Below are 17,402 nucleotides of genomic sequence, written 5' to 3'. Positions count from 1 at the left end.
CAAGATTATCTCACTTAAAATCACCCACTCTTTCCCCTTCAGTAATACACCTCAATAGATTAATGATTAATCAGCCATGCTCACTCATTTCATGCTTCTGGCATTTTTAAGTTGAGCAGGATGCTGGGACTCAGCTATAGCCATCAGAGGCCTTAACACAGTCAAGAATCTTGTAGCTGAGCTTTGAGAGTGAAGATGAAAGTTGATCAGTCTTGTCCAACTCTTTGCGAACCCCATGGATATACAGTCCATGGAATTCTCCACACCAGAATACTAGAGTGAAGTATTCCTTCTCCATGGGATCTTCCTAACCCAGGGATTGAATCCAGGTCTCCCACATTGCAGGTGGATTCTTTACCAGGGAAGCTGAGCCACCAGGGAAGCCCAAGAATACTGGAGTGGGTAGCCTATCCCTTCTCCAGTGGATCTTCCTGATCTAGGAATTGAACCAGGATCTCCTGCATTGCAGGTGGATTCTTTACTAGCTGAGCTGCAAGGGAAGCCCTTGTACAAGAAGTAGCTGAGCTTAAATTGAGTATTATTTTCCAACATCATCTATCACAATACATTACTGTGTCAGTGGTCACAGGATACAGAGCAGTTACACACATACCACACATGCACACTTATATCTACATGCACACTTATATCTGATAAATAGCTTGCCTAACCAAACCCCTACCATCCTCCCACTAATTCTCATACTTTATATACCATTATCACCCTGCCAAACCCCCCAAATAAGTCAAAGCATATAAGATTCTGCTAACTCACCTAACAAACATACTGCCCTCAATTCACCAACCCAAAGTTAGTTGAACTCCAAACTTGCCTCCTAACTGCACCATTGAGTTATTTACACATATAAGGCTTATATAGACAGCCAGCTACCTCAATCTGCCATTTACCTTCAACAAAATTAAAAGTAAAAATTACATTTTAATGATCATTTTGGAGTTTAACAGGGCTATTTTTGTCACAAGATTTGGCGGTGTTGATTGGGAGCCAGGAGTAACAAATCCTGCAGTGCACAACACAGACCTGCCTATGAAAAGTTTTCACAGGCTTTCATACGTCTTGATGGACATTCACATAGGTAAAAACTGCTTACAGATGACCTGAATCTAGAGCTTTTTTTTTTTTTTTTTCAGGATAAACACAGTGTATTTTTGCAGTTTTGACATAGCTGATTCTCCAGAAATCAAACTACTGTGTATGTGTAATCAGGAGATTCTGTGATAAACCATTTTGGATCACACCTTGTAGTTTTTTGAAATACCAATATAAGATACAGCATTATGGCTGTGGACCCTGCATGTTCTATATGTAGAGGCAAGTTTTCTGAGGACTTACTAGGTCTACGGGCTTCCCTGGTGGCTCAGAAGGTAAAGCATCTGCCCGCAATGCGGGAGACCTCGGTTCAATCCCTAGGTGGGAAGATCCCCTGGAGAAGGAAATGGCAACCCACTCTAGTACTCTAACCTGGAAAATTCCACGAAGGAGGAGCCTGGTAGGCCACAGTCCATGAGATCCAAAGAGTCGGACACGACAGCAATTTCACTATTAGGTCTACAGCAGACTTACCAAACATTTACCTACTGAAATACATACACTTTATAAATTATTTCTCCTTTATTAACATTACTTTTTAAAGAGTAGGTTGTTTATACTATGATCTTCTAAGCTATTATCTATGAGTTTCATGACAGGAGCTTATGGTGGTCATTAGGAAATATTTGTTTTAAAAAGGGGGCCTTAGGTTTGACATCGTGTGATCAGGGGTCCAGTCCGGCAACTCCCAAATCTGGTTATACCTGCAGGTTTACTACGATAAAGATCCCCAACGCCAGCCCCTGGTTTGGGTCCATCGCTCGCCTCATTCTTGCCTTCCCTATCCCACCTCGAGGAGCACTGCTTTCTCTATTAGATAGATCCGCAGCCGGGAGAAGGAAGTCAGGCTAGAGTACCCGGGATTCCGCTGCAGGGGGCGGGGGCAGAGCACATCCGAGAAGGAGCGATGCTGCTGCTAGAGAGACTCGGCCGCGGTCTAGTGACGTACTTCCGGCCGCGCCGTGGAGCGGCCAGCTTCGGAGGTGAGTGTGGGCTGCGGGAGGCGGGGGCGGTGCCTGGTCAAAACCTCTGGTTGCGGTTGTGATGCTCCAATCTCCGTTGAGGTGGATCTCCTGTGTCTGTGGGCTTCTTCCGCTCCTGTTCGCGCCTACTTTAGATTTAGTAGCCGATTACGTTCCGTCGGGTAGAAGGCGAAGTCTGGGTTATTGTCACAGCCGCGAATCCTCGAGCAATTAGCACTTTGGAGAAGATGCTACTGGCCTTTTGGGAGCTTGTGTTGGAGCGGCCAGAGGGTGGAATATTCGCAGAGGTGAAGAGGCCTAAAATAGTATCACGAGTCTTTTGACGTGTTGGGTTAGTGCAGGGGCTTTTATCTGTATGCGTTTCAAGTATAAGCTTTATGTGCCTTACTTCCTAACAGGGTGAATCGAGGTCAGTGGGGGAACAGAAAAAGCCAAGCCCCTCCAGGGCACCCGAGAGCGGAAGAAGCCCGGATTTTGGAGGGCACTGTCTTCTGGAGCGATGTTAGTTCTAAAAGGTAACCTGGCCCCAACGTCTCTGGGGCTGTGGGATGACGATGACCTGGGAATGATTTTTACAATGTGGAATATACTGATTTTCTCAGTCCTAGAATACCCATAAAACAGTTGTTGAATTGCTCATTTATACCCTCAGGAAAGCATGTTTACTAAAAATGTAAAGTAGTAATGAAGACACACACACACACATATATATATATTTGAAAAGCTTTTGGAATGTGGTTTGTAGTGTATTCAAAGGAAAATTTGTGGTCTTAGGTTTTAACTGCCAAATAGGGAAGAATGGAAATAAATTTAAAAATCATACAACCTCAAGAAACCTTTGGGTACAGGTCTTTTTAGCCTTACAGTATTTAGTTAAAATATTATTTTTCAGAGCCATCACTTCCCATTACTGCTTCAGTGCAGTTATGTTGTGGTATGGTTAGGCTCACTTGCTGTTGTTTTTAGTTTTTGGAAGTTGTCACCCCCATCCCATCGCTGATTTTTTTTTTTTAATATATGTATGTGTGTATATGTATATGTGTGTGTGTGTGTGTGTATTTTGATATGCAAAGCAGTACTATGGTTAGAAAGAACAAAAAGACACACTCAGGTGTCATTTCCTGTCACCCCTTCTACTTCTACACCCCAGGTTTCCTTCTACCCTGTTTTCATTCCCTGAGTTGCTTTCACCGACTTCCAATCCACACCTGAGGCACCCATTCTCCTTAGTTTCTGGTTTTTCCTTTTATTTCTTTTTGCACAAATCACCAGATATACATATATACATATATTTTCTTACAGTTCCTTTTTGTTTTATACAAAAGATAGCACAGTACCTTTTGCACGTTAAAAAGTATTTCATATCATATAGATAAGTATATATTTTAAATGTAATTCATGTATTCAGAAGATTGATCTAGCATGGCATTTATGAAGCATAGTAGTGATGTGAGCACCCATGAAACACTTCAATAAAAAGGAGAACATTACCAATATGGCTGCATGTGTTCGTATGCTCCTCTCCACTCCAGCTCCCACTTTCTGTCCTCTAGAGGTACTCTCTTGAATTTTGTGTTAATCATAGCCTTTGCTGTTGTTGTTTAGTTGCTAAGAGTCATGTCTGACTCTTTTGCAGCCCCAAGGACAGTAGCCCTTCAGGCTCCTCTGTCCATAGGATTTCCCAGGCAAGAATACTGGAGTGGGTTGCCATTACCTTCTTCAAGGGATCTTCCTGACACAGGGATCGAATCCGATCCTGCATTGCAGGCAGATTTTTTACCACTGAACCACTAGGGAAATCCATCATTCCCTTACCTATTTTAAAAAATAATTTTATCACATATATTTGTTTCTGTAAATAATGTGATTAATTCTGTTTGTTTTTGAGTTTTATGAAGGTAGTGTCATGGTGTCTGTAAGTCTTCTGGGCAAGTCTTCTGAGACTTACCTAACTCAGTATTATGATCCTAAATTCATCCAGATTGTGTGTGTTGCTGAGTCATTCATTTTTGCTACTGGATGATGTTCCATTGTAAAAATAGTATGACAGCTTGTTTTGCTGAAAGTCTTCGCTTCATCTCAGGGTCAAAGGATTTGTTAACAAAATAAGCCACTTGTTACATACAAGTAAACAATAGCAATATTAGAGAATTATATAGCTTACTTTTAATATACTAACATTAAAAGAAAAGAGAAACAGCAGAGGATACATCACCAAATTGGGTTTTGACCAACATCCAGACTCAAACAGCACTGAGAAGTCCTGTGTCACAGCACATCTGGAGTCCCAATTGGGAAAAGGTCCCAGGCAGGACATCCTCTGCATGGGTGAGACTTCAAAGATTGCAGTTTGGGTTCTCCTTTATGATCCAGGAAGCAAACTGATATCATTGTCAATCTGAGCAAAACTGCAGCACTGGTAGTGATGTTAATTTTTTTACAATGCTGTTTGCTTTGTTCTGCAAATCTTGGAATGTTGCTAAGTCTGGGAGTGTTTGGCCAGACCTCCTCCAGGGACTTAACAGTTTCCAAGATCTGCTCCCTATCTATCTATTGTGTTTCTCTTCTGACACTCAGAGCAGGTATGGCTGGCACCCATAGCAGTAGTCAGGGCAGTGTGCAGGTAGGTCAGAAGCGAGATCAGAGGCCTGCTCTGTTGTCTCTGAAGCCTAAACAAAACTATTTAATTTCCCTAACACTGCTTGTTCATGTATTCTCAGTGGACATGTAAGGTGTTTCCAATTATTTTGTTACTAAAATACTGCTGATAATGAATAATTTTGTATGTATATCACCTACATATGAGAGGTTCCCTAGGGTATTAGTTTTAAAATTTAGGCGTGAATGTTGAATTTTATCAAACATGTTTGACATCCACTGAGATGGAGAGTATGTTTTTATTTCTTTGATTTATTAATGTGAAAAGTATAACCTGTATGCCAGTACTTAACTTTACTTGCATTCATGGGATGTTCCCTCTTAGTCATGATGTCCTGTTAATAAACTACTACTAACTTATTTTGCTGGTATCTGCTACAGTTTAAAAGTGTTAGAATTATTCATTTTTTAAAGATTTGAAAGGATTTGCCCATGATATATAAGGACTCAGTTTTGTGAGAGTTCAGTCTTTACTGGGTCTCTAAACAATTAGGTAAAAGTAATCATGGGTTATGGAGAAAACGTTATGTAATAAAATTGGTAGAACCTTTTGTAGTTTAGCATTCCCTAAAAGCAGAACATTGGACAGAGGCTTGTGGGCAGGCTGTTTATTTGGAAGTTTAGTCCTGGGACAGAGTTAAAGACAAGGGCAATGAAACAGAGAAGGCGGGACCAACACAAGGACGCGTCGCCAGACTGGTCTCTCAATGGGAGAGTGGTGCTCTGACTTACAGGGTCTTTGAAGAGCCTTGGAGTCTCATGGCTGCCCACCTGGGAGACTAAAGGGGAAAATGTTTATCCAGTGACCTCTATCTGCTGTTGGTCAAGGGTGGCATCACAGATTTTAACTCCCCTGTCCTTCAGGACCCAGTGGATGTGTGCAGATGTCTGCACACAGGACAGAGAAGCCCCAGGGCAGGAGCCACTACCATGTGTGGTATAGACCCTTGAGGAAGCATTGGTAGGTTGTACTTGTGCAAAGCCGGTCAGAGCCTCTGGAACTGGATTAAGAGTGGACAAGAGGACTTGGTAAGGTGCATAAGGTATCTCTTACAGAGCTAGAGAAACAAATTTTACAAAGCAGAGCTTAGGGGGACATTTGTGCCCCCATGCATTCATGTCGATATATGGCAAAAACCAACACAATATTGTGATTATCCTGCAGTTAAAATGAATTAATTAATTAAAAAAAAGCAGAGCTTAATTAAAAAGTAGAAAAGGAAGTGGTGTTCAAAATTAAAAAGCTGGTTGTTTAAAAATAAAACAAAGTTAACATAGATAAACCACAATTCAGCCTAATGTTTTTAGTCTGCCTGGGTTGCTATAACAAAACACCATACACTGTTTGCTTAAACAACAAAGTGATTTCTCTTAATTTTGAAGGCTAGAAGTCCAAGATCAAGGTACTAGATAATTTGATTCTTGGTAAGGATTCTTTTTCGTTACAGATGGCTGCTTCTCACTTGTGTCCTTACATGGCAGAGACAGAGCGCTCTGGAGTCTCTTCCTCTTCTTAGGGCACTGGTCCTATCAGATTATGACCTCGTTTAACCTCATTACGTCTTCATGAGTCCTGTCTCCAAATATAGTCACATTGGAAATTAAGGCTTCAACATTCAAATCTTGAGGGGAGACACTCAGTCCATAACATTAACTAAAGCTAAAAGGTCTCGAGAACACATATATCAAAAGAAATAGGAAAAGAAGAGAAGCTTCAGATATGGAAAAAAGTGGGAAAAAAAAAAAAATCACAAGCCAGTGTTTCCCATAATCCTACACTTGTTTAAATTCTGAAAGACATGGATATTTTAAGAAAATATAACATCTCAAGACTGACTTTGGAATCAGTAAAAATCAGGAAATAACCAGTCCATGTTTGTGTGTACAGTGTATGTCAGAATTGTAAAAATCCCAGAGTTCCTGGCAGTGAGCATCGATGTCATGGCTGGGAGGACCCCTGGGCACAGAACCATTGAACAGATCACTCCTTTCATTTGGAATATAATGAACAAGGAGTGCTACGTCATGGGACCCTGGATAGTATAGTGACTCCCTCTCTCAGGCAGCTGAGGCCTTGGCTTCTTTGCCATCAGAAGCCTGGAAGGTATGAGGAGCCAGCCTGGTATCTCACTTGCAGCCCAGCATCCTCATTGTAATGCTGGGCCTGGCAGGAGCCTAACTTCCAAGATCTGTACAGAGATATCAGTACTCTTGAGGGCTCTCAACTGTATTGGGGAACAGGCACATGGGAGAGAGCGGCTGTACCTTTCTCCATGAACTGCCTCCCTGGGGCCTGACTCAGGCCTCTGTATGGGGGCTGCAGCCTCTCTATCTTGGCTTCTCTGTAAAATAGAAGGGGAAGCTTATTTAGAGAAAGACAAATAAGCCCAAGACCTTGGGAATGTTCTGTCGCTTGATTTGAACTGTTGCTACATGAGTTTGTTTTAGTATTCTTCAGGCTCTACCTCCATTTTATGTACACACTTTTATGTGTACAGTATATGTCAGAACTGTAAAAATCCCAGAGTTCTGGCAGTGAGCATCGATATCATGGCTGGGAGGACCCTGGGCACAGAACCATTGAACAGATCACTCCTTTCTTACCATGGCTGGTAGCTTCTGCTCACACGTCTGTCTGGATGTTGGCTCCCCTGTGTCTCAAACCTTCTGTGGGGGTCTGTATGGTTCCTGGTGGGGGTGACTTGTCTTGTACTTGTTCCCCTGTTTTCCCTCAGCTCCAGTCCTCCTCTGAGAGGGAGATCAGGTGATGGCAGCCATGCTCCTGACATCCTGGCCCGAGGTGAGCTGTGGGTCCTTCATCTGTTCCTCTGAGCAGTTTCACATTGAAGAAAACTGAGAAGGGAAGCCGGTGAGCCTTGCTGTGAAAGCTGGAGGGGGCCTCCATGCTTCCGCCTGCTGGGCTGGAGCTTGTGGAAAGAGGGGTGATGTGGAGGGATGGGGTCCAGAGACCAGGAAAGGAAAGACACGAGTGAGGGGAAGGCAGAGGTATAGTGTTCTGCACAGCGGTTTGTCTTGCTCTACCGGCAGAGGGCTCTGGTGAATAAGAGAAGTGGAAGCTGCCTGTGAATGGAGGAAAATAGCAGAGGTCTAGGATTCCAGGAAGGGGAATATAGATAAAGAGGGACAGCAGGACCAGATCCACATAATGGTTACGCCTATAATTCCAGGGCAAGCAGAAGATGAGAGTGGGGTCAAGTGAAGTAAAAAAGAAAGGATATACTGTGGGGTGGGATGTCTCACTGTGTCCTGGAGAGGCTTTCAGGGCTTGGGGTGCAGTGGTCAAAGTTTAGTTCTCTGTTAAGAGCTATGGATACTCTCCCCCAGAATAACAAGCAAACACAATTTTCCATACAATTTCAGGGATTTCATGGACCCCTTGATGTTCATCCATGGACCTCCATGGACTACCAGTTCAGTTCAGTTCAGTCACTCAGTTGTGTCCGACTCTTTGCGACCTCATGATGCACAGCACACCAGGCCTCCCTGTCCATCACCAACTTCTGGAGTTCACCCAAACTCATGTGCATTGAGTCGGTGATGCCATCCCACCATCTCATCCTCTGTCATCCCCTTCTTTTCCTGCCCCCAATCCCTCCCAGCATCAGGGTCTTTTCCAGTGAGTCAACTCTTCACATAATTTGGGAATAATCATAGTCACAGTGACTCTAGTTACACCATTTGAAGCTTACTATACTGCAGCCACCATAGTAAGCACTTTACGTGGATCACTCAGTCCTGACTGCAGCTCTGGGAGATAGGCACTGTGTTGTGTTCATTCTGCCACAAAAGAAACAAAAGGCAAAGGGGATCGAAGTGACATGTCCACAGTCACACAGTCATTGCATGACTCTTTACTGTTCAGCCCTGTGTCACATGTGGGACCATAATGTATTCAGATTTCTTATGGCTATATAGGGAATAGTTTTGAGGGGAGATTTGAAAGGAGAGTGACCATTTCAGAAAAAATCCCGTCAGTCTAGGTGAGGTAGGCTTCATTAAGACAACTGGTTGCTAAAGAGGAGGATGCTTAACATAATTCAGGTAATGCTTAACATATAAATCTCTAGGACAGTGAGTCAAAGGATTGGGGTGGGGTAAAGGAGGGAGGAGCCAGGAATGAATCACCAGGTTTCTTTTTTATGCGGATTATGGTGGGAGACACCAGCTGAGATTTGAATTCAGGAAGAAGCACTGGTTGTGGGATAAAGTGGGTGGTGGCTGGTGTTGAGGGCATTTCATTTTGTACTGCGAAGTTATTTGACTTATCCAGGTCACACAATGAGTGACTCACAGAAATGCTTACAGGTTGGACTACAATGGTTGATGGGTTGAAGGCCAGTACAATTGAACAAGACACATCCTGGTAGAGAATAGTTGAGAGGCAGATCGCTGCCAGTGTGTCCCAAAGGTGTTTCAGAAGGCTGAGGAAGGAGTCTGTGCTGAGTGTGGAGTGATGCAGAGGAGTAACTGAAAAGATGGTGACCTTTATTCTTTCCCAAACCTCCTTGGAGAGACAGTGAAGTCTTGGGTAAAGTTGGACAGGACGAGGCTTGAATGGGAGAGGGTAACAGAAAACAGGCTTTCAGTGAAACCCATTTGGAAGCAGAATGGGCAGCCTCCTCTTCCCTACTGTCCACCCCCACACCACCCAGCTGATCTGGGCAACACTGAGCTTCCTCTGCTGGAGGTGCTGGAGCAGAGGCTGTGTATCCTCTTATAGAGGGAACATGATAGGAATCTGTGGCAGGTGGGGGGTGGATGGGATAGAAGCCATGGATGTGCTTTGGAGCTGGCTTGAGGGTGAGGGTGAGGTGTGGTAAGCTGGGAGCAGAAGGCAAGACCTCAAGGCCAGAGTGTTGAGCCTATGGGTGGGTCCAGTGCTGCTGCTGCCAGCGAGGGGCATGGTACCTTAACTGAAAGAAAGCAATTGCATTGGGAGAACTCAGTCATGCGAATTTGTTTTCTTTCATTTCAACTTAATGTCATCTTTTGTAAGTATGAAATATGGCATGAGGTTTCTCTGCTGTAAGCCAGATATGCCATGCCTTACTTTCCAGGTATTTTTTGTAAATATTTTCCCCTATTACCTCTGTGCTCTCCACAAGCGCCTCTTCAAGCCCTCATACTGCCCTCTGCCCCTCACCTAGGGCATGAGCCATGGAATTGGCCGTAGGGCAGCAGGAACCTGTTGTTTCAGAAGTCGGTGACCTTCGAGGACGTGGCTGTGTACTTTACCCAGACGGAGTGGGATGGCCTGTCCACTGCACAGAGGGCCCTGTACAGGGATGTGATGCTGGAGAATTATGGCAATATGGCTTCCCTGGGTAAGCACTTTCTCTCCCCGGGGCTCAGACTGCTTATTAGGGTTTCCTGGCTTCCTTTCCCTTTACTGGTTGCAAGGGGGCTTCTGGTAATCCTTTACGGAGTAGGAACCTCAGGAGCTGATTCCTAATCCCCTAGACCCAGGGGTTGCTGGGAAGGATGAACCCTAAGCCCTTTTGGGGCCAATATAGGACTCTGCTGGGACTGGCATGCACTCTTGATTCACCCTATAGGCTGTTCTGGATACAGAGAGGAAAAAAAGTAGCTTCCTGTTCTGCGGTATTACCTTCAGGTTCCCCCTACCCATACTGCATCTCTTGAGTCTTTCTAGGAATATCAGTGTACTTGGAATATTATTTAGGCCATGGTCAAAAAATGGTATCTGTCCCTTTAGGCAGAATGTCTTTATTTGCCCTGCATGAAGTGTCTCAGTCTGGCCCTGCCCAAATCCTCCCACATCTTCTCAAGCTTCTGCCTCCCACCCCACCCTACACATACACCTTCCTACCCATACACCCCACCCCTTTCCCATAGTTCTTAGACACAGGACCACCCTAGGGCTTGTTCCTTCTCTCCCCATTACTGACACAATCTGAGAAGAGGTTTAAGAAATCAGCTGTGAGAGATTATTCACCTGCCTTTCCTTTTTCCTTTCCCTGAAACAGGATTTCCCCTTCTCAAACCTGCTGTGATCTCACAACTGGAGGGAGGAGGTGAGCTGGAGGGCCCATCTCCACTGGCCTCTGCAGCAGGCACAGGCCCCCAGGGCCTCTGGACTGGTAAGGGAGGCACATATTGCCCTTATGCTGGAAAGTAGTTTAACCCTTTAGGAAGAAAGTCAACTTCAGCAACATAGAAGCATGCCATGTTTATTGGCCAGATGTACAGAGTAACATTTAAATAAATTTTGATTTCTAGAGATAGGAACATTTGAGACCTTTCTGTTTTTGTAGTTCGCTATTTCTTTGTAATTCCAAGAACAGATCTTTTTTTGAATGCTTCATTCTAATTCTTTTCAATCCTAATTTTGTTATTCTATCTGAAACAAAAGGAATGGATTCAGTACTTCTTTGGGTCCTTGCTATTTCCTGTGCACTATCCACTTAATATGAAGGATACAGAATTAAGTCTTTTAACCTAGGCTTTGGAGTAGACTTTCTCAGATCCAGTCCTAACTGTGCTACTTCATAGTTGTGTGACTTTGAGCAGGTCAGTAATTTGCCTTCTCTAATAGTATTCTCACTCTTGAAAATGGAGTAATAATTATAAAATGAGGTAATAGTCCTGTGGGTTGTGGCTTGGTGATAAAAAGAGAACATGTACCAAGCGCCTAACTTATAGTGTATGTTAAATTTGGTTTCATTATAAATATCAATAACCTCAGATATGCAGATGACACCACCCTTACGGCAGAAAGTGAAGAGGAACTAAAAAGCCTCTTGATGAAAGTGAAAGAGGAGAGTGGCTTAAGATGCTTAAGCTTAAGTGAGCTTTAAGTTGGCTTAAAGCTCAACATTCAGAAAAGTAAGATCATGGCATCTGGTCCAATCACTTCATGGGAAATAGATGGGGAAACAGTGTCAGACTATTTTTTGGGGCTCCAAAATCTCTGCAGATGGTGATTGCAGCCATGAAATTAAAAGACGCTTACTCCTTGGAAGGAAAGTTATGACCAACCTAGATAGCATATTCAAAAGTAGAGACATTACTTTGCCAACAAAGGTCTGTCTAGTTAAGGCTATGGTTTTTCCAGTGGTCATGTATGGATGTGAGAGTTGGACTGTGAGAAAGCTGAGGGCTGAAGAATTGATGCTTTTGAACTGTGGTGTTGGAGAAGACTCTTGAGAGTCCCTTGGACTGCAGGGAGATCCAACCAGTCCATCCTAAAGGAGATCAGTCCTGGGTGTTCATTGGAAGGACTGATGCTGAAGCTGAAACTCTAATACTTTGGCCACCTCATGCGAAGGGTTGACTCATTGGAAAAGACCCTGATGCTGGGAGGGATTGGGGACAGGAGGAGAAGGGGACGAAGAGGATGAGATGGCTGGATGGCATCACTGACTCGATGGACATGAGTGTGGGTAAACTCCAGGAGTTGGTGATGGACAGGGAGGCCTGGCGTGCTGCAATTCATGGGGTCACAAAGAGTCAGACACGACTGAGCGACTAAACTGAACTGAATGTATTTTAGCAGAAAGCTGTATATAATAAGCTGTAGGAAGTAAGGTGGGAGGAAGTACTGCTATCAGTTTGGCATTTCTCAAAAGAAGAATGAATGCATCACCTGGGCATTTGCAGATGTGCAGGTTGTCATTCAGTTAGTTTGGGGCAGGGCCAAGATTCTCTTTTGAAGTAATGAGGTTCTCATGGGCTCACACAGAGTAGCTGCCAGGTGATTTCCTATTTCTCATGAGGCCCAGCTTTAATTCCTGTCTTTGGGGTCCACAAGATACTCTTGCATCCTTTTGATAAATCTTTTTTTTTTTTTTTTTAAAGATGGTTTTATTGGATTTTTGTTCCTTGTGATTGTACAACCAGATGTTTACTGACAAAGGAAGACATATTTTGGAAATGAAATGGAGAGTTTAAAGTGTTTGACCAAACAGAGGGGGAAGTCAGTGATGTTGTGGAGATTCTCAGTCAGAGAAGTCTAGATTTCATTCTGTAGGCAGCCCACAGTCCTGAAGTCTTTGAACAACCCATCATGATGTCAGCAGAGGATAGAAACATTCATCTCATCAGTGTATGTAGGTTAATTGGGATAAGGAACCAAATGGGTTCTAGGCAGGCAGAAGGGGAAATCATAGGGCACAAGACCTATGTCAGCAGAGTTGATTTCTTTTTTAATTAATTAATTTATCTCTGCACTTGGTCTTTTGTTGCTTCATGTGGGTGTTTGCTACTTGTGGCAAGCAGAGGCTACTTTTTATTGTGGAGCATGGGCTCTGGGCTTGCCGGCTTCAGTAGTTGCAGCATGCAGGCTTAGTTGCCCCATGGCATGTGAAATCTTCCCAGACAAGGGACTGAACCCATGTCCTGCAGGAAGAGAAAGATGACTTGGGATTACTGTTTCGCATTATCATCTTGGTATTATAATGAAATACTGGGGTATGGGGCTTATTACATGTGATTGAGAAGAGATGAGACATGAAAAAATAGAGGCAACATTTTGGGGCCAATTTTGAGAAATTTGAGAATAAGTATAGAGATCATTAGTTCTACTAGAACTGCGGGGATTATAGAAGAACTAACAAGATGACAGAAAGAATGTTGGAGAGTGACCAATTTTAGGATTGTAGGAGGTATGAGGAAAGACAAGGTGAATGCAGCAGTGTTCTGGTATGGGTGGGAAGAGGTTGGGTCAAAGGGATCAAATGGGCCTGAACAGAGCCATTCACAAGTACAGAAAAAGAAGTTAAAGGAGAAAGTTTGGAAAGCCTAGAAATTCAGTTCTAAGAAAACAAACAAAATTCATTCCCACTTGCTTCCTAGTGCTGTCAATACTTGCCATCCCTTGTTGCCACATGTTGGATTCTGTGCCTTTTCCTTCTTAAGCAGTTTCCATTTTTATTAACAGAAACTGCAAAGTGTAGTAAAATATGATGTGATAGAAGGAATCTTGATCTGGCAGATAGGACCTAGAATTTTGTCTCACTGCTGTTACTCTTAACCTTCTTGTTATTGGCTATTGGTTTAGAGACTGGTGATCTTTTAAAATCATTACTTTACTATTTGTAATATTTGTACATGCTCAAAACAGTACAAAAAGTGCATAAAGTGGAAGCAGTGGGGAAGGTTCCCAAAATTCCTGTGCCAGTTTGCTCAGTTTCTTGTGTATTCCTGCAGTAGACTCCTAGGCATATTCAGATAGACGTATGTCGGCCCTTTTTACTTTCTGTGCACAAATGGAAGATATTTTACATACCATATCTCAAGTTGTTTCTCCAGTAAGAAATGTATCTGACATCTTTTCACATCAGCACACATGGGTTTATTTCATTTTTTTAAATAGCTACATATTATTCCAGCTTTAGATTCTTTGGCCCAATCTGATGATTTTAAAGAGCCCTCTCGATTACTTTGATCATGTATTCTGTCACAGTTCTTTTTCTTTTTTTTAACATGGTTCTTACATGATATTTTATGTTTTGTTTTTTATATTAGATATTGATATCCAGACTAACAATAATTTGACAGAAGAAATGTATGAAGAAAAATATAATATATCATACGAACTTCAGAGGAACTCTTTTAAGGAAACAGACTTTTCAGAAACCTATATTCTAGAGAAACAGCAGGATGTCCACTCAGTAGGAAGTGTGAAGAAAGAAAACAGCAATGTCATTGACAAGATGGTCAAAGACAGTACTAGCCCCATGGAGGAGTGTTTTTTTAGTCAGAGTCCAAATTTGAATCAGTGTCATATCATCTCCACTGGAGAGCAGCCCCCTGAGTGTACAGGACTGGAGAAAGCCTTCAGCTTTGACACAAAACTTATTCAACAGGAAATAATTAATTCTGGGGAAAGACCTTTTAAATGTGAAGAATTAATGGAAAACTTTAGCTGTAATTCTCAACTTAATCAGGGTCAAGATAGCTACACTGGGGAGAAGCCCCATGAGTATAAGGATTGTGGCAAAGCCTTTAGCATCAATGCAAAATTAATTTGGCATCAAAGACTTCACAGTGGGGAGAAGCCCTTCAAATGTGTAGAGTGTGGTAAAAGCTTCAGTTACAGTTCCCATTATATTACACATCAGACAATCCACAGTGGGGAGAAGCCGTATCAGTGTAAGGTGTGTGGAAAAGCCTTCAGTGTTAATGGGAGTCTAAGTAGGCATCAGAGAATCCATACAGGAGAGAGGCCCTATCAGTGCAAGGAGTGTGGGAGCAGCTTTAGCTGCAGTTCTGCATATATCATACATCAGCGAATCCACACTGGAGAGAAACCTTATGAGTGTAATGACTGTGGGAAAGCTTTCAATGTTAATGCAAAATTAATTCAACATCAGCGGATCCACACTGGAGAGAAACCTTATGAATGTACTGAGTGTGGGAGAGGCTTCAGGTGCAGTTCCCAGCTTAGGCAGCATCAGAACATCCACACTGGAGAGAGGCCCTTTCAGTGTAAGGAGTGTGGAAAGGCCTTTAGTAGTAATGCAAAACTCATTCAGCATCAAAGAATTCACACAGGGGAGAAACCCTATGAGTGTACTGAATGTGGAAAAGCCTTTGGCGTCAAAGGGAAATTAGTCCAGCACCAGAGAATCCACACGGGTGAGAAACCCTATGAGTGTAAAGAATGTGGCAAAACCTTCAGATGTAACTCCCAGCTTCGGCAGCATCTGAGAATCCACACCGGGGAGAAGCCCTATGAGTGTAATGAGTGTGGAAAGGCCTTCAACGTTAATGCAAAATTAATGCAGCATCAGAGGATTCACACTGGGGAGAAACCATTTGAATGTAATGAGTGTGGGAAATGCTTTACTTCTAAAAGAAACCTACTCGATCATCACCGAATCCACACTGGAGAAAAGCCCTACCAATGTAAGGAATGTGGGAAAGCCTTTAGCATCAATGCAAAACTAACTAGGCATCAGAGAATACACACTGGGGAAAAACCTTTCAAATGTATGGAATGTGAGAAAGCATTCAGCTGTAGTTCTGACTATATTGTGCATCAGAGAATCCATACTGGAGAGAAACCCTTTCAGTGTAAGGAGTGTGGAAAAGCCTTCCATGTTAATGCTCATTTAATTCGGCATCAAAGAAGCCACACTGGGGAGAAACCCTTCAGATGTGTGGAGTGTGGCAAAGGCTTCAGCTATAGTTCTGACTGTATTATACATCAGACAGTTCATACTTGGAAGAAACCCTTTGTGTGTAATGTGTGTGGGAAAGCCTTCAGGTTTAGCTTCCAACTTAGTCAGCATCAGAGCATCCACAGTGAAGAAAAGTCCTAATGAAAGGGATGTATAAAATTGTCGGCATTAATGCTGAACTGGATCAAGTGTCCTCAGATTCACCATGGTGGAAAACTCTGAAAGGGAAATTAATATGGCCGAGTCTTCATAAGGAAACAAATCTTTTTCATTTTACTCAATTTTAAATCAAGAATGATGACCAGTTTTCAAATAACATCCAAAAATAAATAGTTTGGTTTATACCAACAACCAATAGAAAATACAATGAAGGAAAATATTCCATTGCCAACAGCATCAAGAAGAGTCAATTTTCCGGATATAAACTTATTATGTACGACTTATGTGGAGAACTTACAGATCTCCACTGAGGGCCACAGAAAGGAAGTTAAATAAATGGAAGACAGCAATACCTTCTTCTTAGAAAAACTCTTTAACTACTTACCTAAATTAATTGCCCTTTAATTTTTGACAACAAGCATGCATCAGTTTGTAAAGAGGTATAACAATAAAGCTTTTGTTAAAGGAAAAATATGAGTAAATCTTTTTATTTTCATGGAATGGAGAAAACCTTTCTAAGCATCAGATGAAAGCTAGACACCAACCACGAGGGAAAATACTGATAAATTGGCTTTTCAAAATGGAATCTTTATGCTTCCATTTTGAATAATTCCAAATAAAAGATAAAGCACCAAAAGTGGGAATACATTTGTAAAATTTGTGTTATTAACATGTATGTAATATACAAAGAGATCTTACAGTTAAGAGAAATTCTAAAACCCAGCAAACAACAATAGCAGGCAGCTTTTAAAAAAGATATAAAAGTGACTAATAAAGGAAGATGTTCAGTCTCAGGAGTACTCTAAGGAGTAAATATTAAAAGCATACAGTCACACATAGTAAGCCCTCAAACCTCTGTCCCACATCAAGATGAACACAGACTCTCAGACACACCATATGCCCCACAGCTCCACTTACCCCATAGCTGCTCCTGCACTTTGTAGCTCAGAAGACCAGTGTTTTCTGGGAGTACTGTCTTGTGTATCTCAGAGGAACCACATGGTGTAGCACCTCAGCAGAATGTCCAGGACCACTGTGTAAGTGACCCCTCCCCACCCGACTCCAGCTTCTGGAAGCTGCACATGGGTGGAGGCAGACCCTGGAGGCCCCCGGACACGGGAGAGCATAGTCCTTCACCCAATCATCTGCCTCGTCCTCTGGGCAGATCTAGACCATACAGACCCAGAAGTGCCCCAGGCCATAGGATCCAAGTTCTTCATTTATTTACAGAAACACTGAAAACCAGAGACAGATGCCACTGCCCCTGGTCACTCAGCAAATCAGTGGCTAGCTAATGTGTCCCATTACCCAGGCCAGAGAAGAGGGT

The 17,402-nt window shown here is 42.8% G+C and overlaps 1 protein-coding gene across 5 annotated transcripts; it reads left to right on the top strand.

Moving 5' to 3' along the window:
• The first annotated feature begins 1,949 nt into the window (after positions 1-1,949).
• On the top strand, positions 1,950-16,561 carry ZNF23 (zinc finger protein 23). 5 transcript variants are annotated; one of them, XM_005899532.3, is made up of 6 exons: positions 1,950-2,093; positions 2,492-2,608; positions 7,487-7,551; positions 9,970-10,096; positions 10,760-10,873; positions 14,259-16,561. In XM_005899532.3, exons 3-6 carry the CDS (start codon positions 7,519-7,521, stop codon positions 16,055-16,057), a joined length of 2,073 nt encoding a protein of 690 aa, XP_005899594.2. In that variant the 5' UTR covers positions 1,950-2,093; positions 2,492-2,608; positions 7,487-7,518; the 3' UTR covers positions 16,058-16,561. The 5 variants fall into 5 exon arrangements, with proteins under 5 accessions (XP_005899594.2, XP_070244145.1, XP_070244147.1 ...); XM_070388044.1 differs by having other exon boundaries at positions 1,951-2,093; positions 9,920-10,096; XM_070388046.1 differs by having other exon boundaries at positions 1,951-2,093; positions 7,487-7,620.
• The last annotated feature ends 841 nt before the right edge of the window (positions 16,562-17,402 follow it).

Source organism: Bos mutus, chromosome 18, assembly GCF_027580195.1.
Source record: "Bos mutus isolate GX-2022 chromosome 18, NWIPB_WYAK_1.1, whole genome shotgun sequence".
In the NCBI taxonomy this organism is placed as follows: Eukaryota; Metazoa; Chordata; class Mammalia; order Artiodactyla; family Bovidae; genus Bos; species Bos mutus.
The sequence above is the reverse complement of the archived record's forward strand: the minus strand, read 5'-3'. Positions and strand labels throughout refer to the sequence as shown.